We start from the raw sequence: 9,074 nt of genomic DNA on the forward strand, positions 1-9,074 counted from the left end.
ATCACCGACAAACCAGTATTATATGAAATGCTGAAGGGTTTTCTTTAAGAAGAGTAAGAAGAAGAAAAAGGTAAAGATAAAAATTATGAACAATAAAGTAACAACAAATACATATCTATCAACAAGTGAATCTAAAAATCAAGTGAATAAAAAATCTGATGAACAGAGTAAACTGGTGAATATAATAGAATCAGGGGCATAGAAAGGGAGTGGACTGAGAATTCTCAGAGGAAGAGGGTGTGGGGGGTGCAGGAAGAGACTGGACAAAAATCGTATACCTATGGATGAGGACAGTGGGCTGGGGGGTAAGGGCAGAGGGTGGGGTGGGAACCGGGTGGAGGGGAGCTATGGGGGGAAAAAAGAGGAACAACTGTAATAATCTGGACAATAAAGATTTAATTTTTTAAAAAAGAGTATAAATAGCTTCAGTTCAGGTTACATTTTGTGGCCTAATTAATGAGTTGTGGTACCACATTATGAAAAAGACAAATAAAAAAACCAAACCTTTGGCTTTCAGAGTCTTTTAGATTTCTGAATGATAGGTAAGAGACTGGACCCGAGTTGTTATTACTAATACCAGAATTAGTAATGGCCTTTTACAAAGAAAATTAAGACCCTGTATTGACCTTTGAGAAGCTCATGGTATGGCCGTTTATATGAAAAACCTAAACAGAAACCAGGAGATGAAACTGGAGAGGTCAAAACAGTGACAGAAATGAGAGCAGATACAACTGAGGACAAGAGATATCTTAGAGGCCAAGGACTCAGACATAAAGAAAAGATAGGTGGAAGGAATTACAATCAGACATCTCTAACTCTCTCCTCTTCAGGTAACAACTGTTCTATTATAGTAACCCCTTGATTCCATCTGTTAAGTGCCTTCTCTTGACCCTCTGAGAAAGAGTTCTGCTGAGGTTAGAGGTGAAAGACTGCTTCAGGACCATACTCCATCCTCTCTTTCACAAGTGTCCAAGAAAATCTTGCCCATGCTTGGCTGGGATACACAAAGAGACATAAAATTAATACTTCTGTAGTTTCATTTCCCACTTTCTATGGTATTAGACCAGGGGTGAGCAAACTTTTTGACACGAAAGGCCACAATGGGTTCTTAAACTGGACCGGAGGGCCAGAACAAAAGCATGGATGGAGTGTTTGTGTGAACTAATATAAATTCAAAGTAAACATCATTACATAAAAGGGTACGGTCTTTTTTTTTTTTTTTTTTAGTTTTTCATTTCAAACGGGCCAGATCTGGCCCGCGGGCCGTAGTTTGCCCACGGCTGATTTAGACCATCTTAGGATTCACTGCTCTATCTGTTCAACTGCTGACTGAGAACTGATTTTGCTGTAGGTTCTAGGGAGGAATTCTTCCTCCTTGCTATTCTCTTAATATCTAATCTAACTAAAATTAATTAATTTTTTTCTCCTCTGTACTCTTCCAAGAGGGTACACAGAACACAGGAGAAAAGGATAAGTCTGCAAAACATAGCTAAGCGTTTGGATAAAAAAAATTTGTGCATTTCTAACTTGTTTGCTTATAGTAATCTATTAAACCCTGAATGACAGTCATAGTTAATAAAATATGCAATTTTGGAGACTTATTCAAGGTCTAAAGAGATCAACAGACTTGTTTTAGAATAGGAAGCCAATGGACAAGCATAGATAGAACACTGTCAAATCGTAACTTCTTGTGCCTAAAACAACACTGAAGTTAATCAAAGCAACTTAACTCTATTTTCTCTAGTAGCAATGGCACAGAGAAGGTTATCATGTGAAAGCACTTATCAGAAATGATCACAGTATAACAAAAGTTCCTCCAATACTAACTCCTTTGGGGAGTAAAAATGCTGAGTCTGTAAACCTTTGTATCCCATTCTTGGTTTACCACACCCTGAGACAACTAGATGGAAGTATGAAAGCTCATGAAGCTCTTAGAAGATGAATACTCTTCAGCAGTTATGATAGCCATTCAATCTCCAGACACTGCCCTTTAAGGATAAAGTTCAAAGTTATTTTGTTAATTACTTCTTAAAACAAAGATGAGCTCCAACAGAAGGTAAGATAATGAGTAATTGACTTAGTCCAAACCTCAGTGTGATCTGAATAATATAATATTTGTCAACACCATGGAGTTTGATTTACCCTAGAATAAGTAAAGAATTTAAATATTCAAATACAGTCACCAAGAAGAAAGAATTCCTTCTTGTCAAGCATAATCTCATACACTATATACAAATAGTTTAAAGACTTTTATCTCCTAGTTTACTAGCAATCTCGATCTTTGGAGTCTGAGTTTTCCTTCCTTGTGTTTGATATACAATCAGCTGATTTTAAAAGAATCTGACTTACATTTTTTTCTCTAATCTCAATGATAAGGTCTTACTTCACAGGCCTAGATTACAAAAAGTTTCTAACTAGTCTTCTTGTGTGTAGTTATATATTCCCTCCAAACCATCAACTCCTTACTCTGGCATTCAAGTTACTCTACAGCCTACTTATGTCTTATTTTCCACTTCTCATCTATATAAATCATGCAGCTCAGTTAAATCAAGCTTGTCTGTAATGTTTGTTTACATTAAATCTCCCACAAAAAATGCCTCCCAGTTCTTCCATGTCCATCCAGATCCTTCTAATCACTCAGAGCCTAATTCAAGTCCTATCTATAATAATCCTATCTAATAATAGACAAACATGGTAATTGACCGTACCTTCGATATGCCTCTCATTGGCTAATCAGCATTATATGTAAATTAACCACCAACAAATATGGTGGCTAATTTGCATACTGCAGGCAGGGTGGGACAGCGCCATCCCGCCTGCCCTGCCGCCTTCCGGGCCTGCTATCTGCGACCCGGGGCGGCGGGCATCCCGTGTGCAACCCGACTTGGGGCGGCCAGGCAGGGCAGCAAAGGCTTGAAAGCGGCTCCAGCTGGAGCGAAGAACTGGGTCCCAGGTGCCGGAGGAAAACTGGTGCCGGCAGCCAGGGGAAGGGAAAGCCTATTGCACGAATCTTTTCGTGCAACAGGCCTCTAGTCTATAATAATAAAAGCAAATATGAGCTACTGCTAATTAGGCCAGACAGCCGAACGACCTTCCAGCCGAACGAAGCTGTGGTGGTGGAGGCTGAGGCAGAGGCAGTTAGGGGTGATCAGGCAGGCAGCAGAGTGGTTAGGAGCCATCAGGCAGGAAGGCAAGTGGTTAGGGCCGATCAGGCAGGCAGGCAGGCAAGTAGTTAGAGGCGATGAGGCAGGCAGGCAGAGGCAGTTAGGGGCAATGAGGCAGGCAGGCAGAGGCAGTTAGGGGTGAACCCAGTGGTCCCAGATTGTGAGAGGAATGTATGAGGTAGGCATGCAATGTAGTTAGGGGCAATCAGGCAGGCAAGCGGTTAGAACCCAGTGGTCCCAGATTGTGAGAGGAATGTCCGACTGCCTGTTTAGGCCTGATCGCACAGAGATCCCTGTGGGATCAGGCCTAAACGAGCAGTTGGGCACCCCCTGAGGGGTCCTAGATTGCGAGAGGGTGCAGGCTGGGCTGAGGGACGCCCCCACACACGATTTTGTGCACTGGGCCTCTAGTCTTTCCTATAAGGTGTTCTACAAATCAACCTTTATCAATTCTGTACCCTTTGCCTTAGTTGGTAACACATCATCTAGCACTAGATTTATATATTTTTTACGCTTTGCTATTCTTCCTCATACATCCAACCATAGGGTTAAGTCTTTTGAAGACAGGACCCAAGTCCTTTACTCCCCTGGCCATCCTCATGCAACTACCACAGAATATATATTTTGTTAATCCTCCTTGTTTGAAAGGAAAAAACACTAATTCCATCCACTTTGTATTATCCAGATGTGTATCCCCCAATCTTTTTGTGTATTACTAAAAAAGAAATTGGAACTTGATCCAAGAATTGATCAAATTTAAGCCATGGTTTTCAGTGAATCTGCCCATTTACATGAAAAGCTTGATCTGCCTGAGGGAGAAATAGCTTAAGTTTATCTAAAAAATTTCCTTATTTAGGCCCAGTCACACTTCAATACCTTCTTTGCGGATGGGGGGACGGGTTCGGGGAGGGGGTAGGGAGGGGATGCTCTTACTTTAAATTATTTTTAAAAGATCCTGGTTTATCAACTCACCTATTACATGGGCAGACACAAAGACCACAGCACTTGTTGAGTTCTGTTAAAGTCTTCTCTGCCTCTTTCATGTCTTTATTTATTTGATCCATGCCTTCTTCTATGCGGTTTAGTTGTTCTAAGAATAAATTGTGGAAGTTACATTCATAATGCTAACTATTATTATAAAACAGCAAACTTCAACCTTTAATCCAACAATAACACACCATAGTGACTGTATTAGTGCCAGGAGGTTTTACATACTGTCCAACATTAAAGCAATCTTTCACATACTAATCCTGAGGCTCCTGGACTCTTACTAGGGATAGATCTGTTCTAAAGAAATCTGTATAATAAGAGCATGTGAGGATTTATTTAGAGATCACCCCTGCAACCAAATTAAGTGTACTGTGGCCAGACCAGATCTCCAGCATTTCTATCATTGAATAGGTTCAAAACCTGTGGGCTGTCATAAGACTAGTAAAAACTAGACCAGATGATTCAAGGCCAATTCAAACGGAATGTTTCCAAGCTCACCTATTTAAGAATCTAGGTGATGTTTCCAGAATCTAGACCTATTTAAGAACTTGATTTCTGCCGAAACCGGTTTGGCTCAGTGGATAGAGCGTCGGCCTGCGGACTGAAGGGTCCCGGGTTCGATTCCGGCCAAGGGCATATGCCTAGGTTACGGGCACATCCCCAGTGGGAGATGTACAGGAGGCAGCTGATCGATGTTTCTCTCTCGTCGATGTTTCTAACTCTCTATCTCTCTCCCTTCCTCTCTGTAAAAAAATCAATAAAATATATTTTTTTAAAAAAGAACTTGATTTCTGAAAACGCAAAAATATCACAATGTCTAATGTATATAATGCACAGGATAAGTCCTACTACCAAACAAATGACTGGTATACAACTTGACATTGTTGTCCCTACCTCCAATCTATAATAATAAAAGGGTAATATGCTGATTAGACCAGATAGCCGAATGACCTTCCGGACATCATTCTGGACGTCCTTCCGGACGAAGCCGCTGCGGTGGGGGCAGAGGCTGAGGTGGTTAGGGGCGATCAGGCAGGCAGGTGAGTGGTTAGGGGCAATCAGACAGGCAGGCAGAGCGGTTAGGGGCAATCAAGCAGGCAGGCAGAGCGGTTAGGGGTGATCAGGCAGGCAGGCAGAGTGGTTAGGGGTGATCAGAAAGAGCGATTAGGGGCGATCAGGCAAGTAGGCAAGCAGTTAGGAGCGATCAGGCAGGAGGGCAGAGTGGTTAGGGGCGATCAGGCAGGCAGGTAAGCAGTTAGGGTCGATCAGGCAGAGCTGTTAAAGGCAATCAGGCAGGCAGGAGAGTGGTTAGGGGTGCTGAGGCAGGCAGGCTAGTGGTTAGGGGCAATGAGGCAGGCAGGCAGAGTGGTTAGGGGTGATCAGACAAGTAGGCAGGTGAGGAACCAGCAGTCCCAGATCGCGAGAGGGATGTCCAAAGAGTCCTGGATTGCGAGAAGGTGCAGGCCAGGCTGAGGGACCCCCCCCCACCTCATGCACCAATTCCATGCACTAGGCCTCTAGTTAGTAATAAACATAATATAATTTAAATCAGAAGAAAGAAGTAAACACTCTTATCTTAGAAAAGGAAAGCACTCCCTAAGGCTTAATTTTATATATGGCTGATTTGAAAGGGCTTTCTGACATCATAAGTCAAATCAAAAGTTTCTGCTAATAACTTCAACTCACCCCCTTGTTCATCCAGCATAGTGATGGTCTTGATTCCCGCATCCTGAGACTAAAAGAAGGAAAAATAGCTGATAGCACAACAAAACTTAGCAAAAATAAGACACAAAAACTGTAAGGCCTGACAAATAACAGGAGAGAATCATTTAGAAACTTAAGTTCTTAGAGGAGTATAACCAGAGAAAATTAATATCTCCAAACCAACATACTTTAACATACTACCCCCCTCCCCTCAAATAATTAAATCACAAACTCATGGTACATTGATCTTCCCTGTCATATTCCAATACTGTCAATGGGGGGAAAAGTCCCGTTAGTGCATGGTTTGACAATGATTTCAACTGCTTATGTCAAATAATGAAGCTTACTGATATAATGCCCTTAACTCTTAATACCAATTCCAGCTTGTGATATTAGGATCCCTCCTACATAGTATCTGTATTTAACTTAATAATTAAACACTTTCTTACCTCAATGGCTAAACCCAGGATTCTCCTTGTACTTTCCAGAGACTAGGAAAAAAATAAGAATTTTATCATTCTCAAACATGTAGAAAAAAGGAAAAATCTGATCACAGGCCTTATTCATGATGCTACTCTACTTTTAAAGATTACCCCCCCACACACAATAGAACACTATGCAGCTGTAAAAAAGGATCTCTTATCCTTTGAGATGGCATGGAGGAACCTGGAGAGTATTATGCTGAGTGAAATAAGCCAATCACAGAAAAACAAATATCACATGATCTCACTTACATGTGGAATCTAATGAATAAAATAAATTGATGAACAAAATAGATCCAGAGACATTGAACCATACAACACACTGGTGTATTTCAGAGGGAAGGGAGGGAGGGGGGAGGGATTAAACAAAGAAATTATATGCATATGCATAACCCATGGACAGACTAAATAGTGAAGCAAAGGCCTAGGGAGGGGGTGGGAGCAGGTCAAGGGGTGGGGGGATGGGATATCTGTACTATTTTCAACAATAAAGATAAATTAAAAATAAATAAAGAAAAAATGTTGTCAGCACATCAATTCCTCCTTTAAAACAGGGGTGGGGAATGTCCAGCCCTGAGGCCATATAAGACCTGTGAAATCATTTGGTCTGGCCCTGCCAAGGCATTATGGGTAAGTTAATTAAATGTTTGACCAAATATAGCAGGCTAATTTTTAAGTTGATAATTTTGTATGGCCCACAAATGGTATTATAAATATCCAAATGGCCCTTGGCAGAAAAAAGGTTTCCCACCCCTGCATTAAACCAACCAAACAAAAAGTTGAAAACTTCCTACCAGGTACTCATTAAGAAAAAATATGAAGGGTGAAGTTAATGGAATTTACAAAATTTTTTTAAAATATATTTTATTGATTTTTTACAGAGAGGAAGGGAGAGGGATAGAGAGTTAGAAACATCGATGAGAGAGAAACATTGATCAGCTGCCTCCTGTACTCCTCCTACTGGGGATATGCCTGCAACCAAGGTACATGCCCTTGACTGGAATAGAACCTGGGACCCTTCAGTCCGCAGGTCGATGCTCCATCCACTGAGCCAAACCAGTTAGGGCAAGGATTTATAAAATTTTAATGTAAGCAGGAACCTAAGTATATTACACAGATATCAGAAAGTTCTGTTAAAATTAACTGTACAGAATTCCTCAAGTCTACAGTATATTTGATGTAAGTAACTGTTAGGTAATAATTACCTAAAAAATAATCATATAAACTGTTTTCACTTACTGTATTTAGTTTTTTGGTAAAATGAAAAATAAGGAGCTAGTAATGGCACTGTAGGGCAAATGCATTCTTTCATATAAAGGCACTTGGAAGAGGCCAAAATGGTCTTCTAAAGAAGTCCTCTCATCCCTCCACTGTGAACACTACAAGAAAATTAACTATAGGGGAACCTCGGTTTTACAAATTAACAAACTTAATTTGTTCCGGAAGCTGTTCAAAAATCAAATCATTTTTTCCCATTAGAAATAATGTAAATTGAATTAATCTGTTCCAGACCCCCAGTGATTCCGTTTTAACCTTTCTCATATACAGTACATGTCTACTGTACTATTTAATCTATAAATAAACACTTTAAAAACAAAAAGGACATGAAATGTAAACGAAAATTTAACAAAAAGGAAAGTAAATGTACAGTAAAAACTGAAAATTTTACAATAATTATAAGCAGCAACAAAAGCAAAACAAAAAAAAACACAACACAAAAATATTCACGGCACATTATCTTAAGATTTTAACAGCGGTAAATTGGCTCATATTTGCGCATTCTCTCCTTTGTTTGTCACCTGGGAGATACATGACTTATCGTACAGGTATCAGCATAAAAGGATTGTCAGGTTAAGAAGTGAATTGTTCGAGATGGGAGAAGTCCAAGAAACAAGGTTCTACTGTACTTATTCCAAGTAAAACATTTACCTCATCAGTAACCTGGTGAGCCCTCAACTGAATTTCTTCTGATGACAGATTATCCATGATGAATTAAAACTCCTGATAGGCACAGAAACTGAAATGTAGATATTCTGTAAGAATAAGAATACAAAAAACAAATTTGTTTGACCAGAATGTGGACTTTGGAATTTAAGATATTTACCTTGAAAAAAGGATAAAAGGGCCTGTCTATCTCACAGGTGAAGAAACTAAAACAGAGAGGATTAATGGATGCTTAAATGCTAGTTAGTACCAGAGGTGAACCTAAAACTAGTGAAGTGCTGTTTCTAAAAGGAAAGTGGTCCCTCTATTTTGAGAAGGAAGGTATTACTAGAACACAAGCTTTAAAGACTTAAAATAAATTTTTGGTTATACAATGTTCATTATACAATGTTTGAATATGAAAAAGCAGTAAGGTGAAGAAGGCTAGGTTAGGCAGTGTTCCATCAGTAATATAACAAAATTCAAAGTCATGTGCCTGAAGAACACATTCTAAATATGCTAGTAGTCCAGGCTACTCATTAGAGAAAATAAAATATTTTCATTCTTAAAAAGAAGAGGGTAATCCTATCTAATAAAAGAGAAACATGGTAATTAGCCATACATCCGCTACCCTTCCCACTGGCTAATCAGGGCGATATGCAAATTAACTGCCAGCCAAGATGGCGGCCGGCAGCCAGGCAGCTGGAAGCAAACATGAGGCTTATTTGCTTCAATGACGGAGGACTCCAACGTTCCCCACCTGCCTTGTCGGCCTCTGAGCTTGCAGTTTGCCAGGCAGCTGCTGGCATTT

General features: G+C 40.1%; 1 protein-coding gene across 2 annotated transcripts in view; it reads right to left on the bottom strand.

Moving 5' to 3' along the window:
• Window positions 1-9,074, bottom strand: part of SNAP23 (synaptosome associated protein 23kDa) — a 45,467-nt gene that overhangs the window by 13,037 nt on the left and 23,356 nt on the right. For both annotated transcript variants that reach the window (XM_006778044.2, XM_006778045.2), the window contains exons 2-5: window positions 8,270-8,373; window positions 6,308-6,349; window positions 5,841-5,889; window positions 4,137-4,254 (exon numbers count right to left, since the gene is read on the bottom strand). In XM_006778044.2, coding sequence (XP_006778107.1) covers window positions 4,137-4,254; window positions 5,841-5,889; window positions 6,308-6,349; window positions 8,270-8,326 — 266 coding nt within the window. In that variant the 5' untranslated portion in view covers window positions 8,327-8,373. The remainder of the gene's footprint in view (window positions 1-4,136; window positions 4,255-5,840; window positions 5,890-6,307; window positions 6,350-8,269; window positions 8,374-9,074) is intronic.

This window comes from Myotis davidii, unplaced genomic scaffold (assembly GCF_000327345.1).
Source record: "Myotis davidii unplaced genomic scaffold, ASM32734v1 scaffold46, whole genome shotgun sequence".
NCBI classification, from domain to species: domain Eukaryota; kingdom Metazoa; phylum Chordata; class Mammalia; order Chiroptera; family Vespertilionidae; genus Myotis; species Myotis davidii.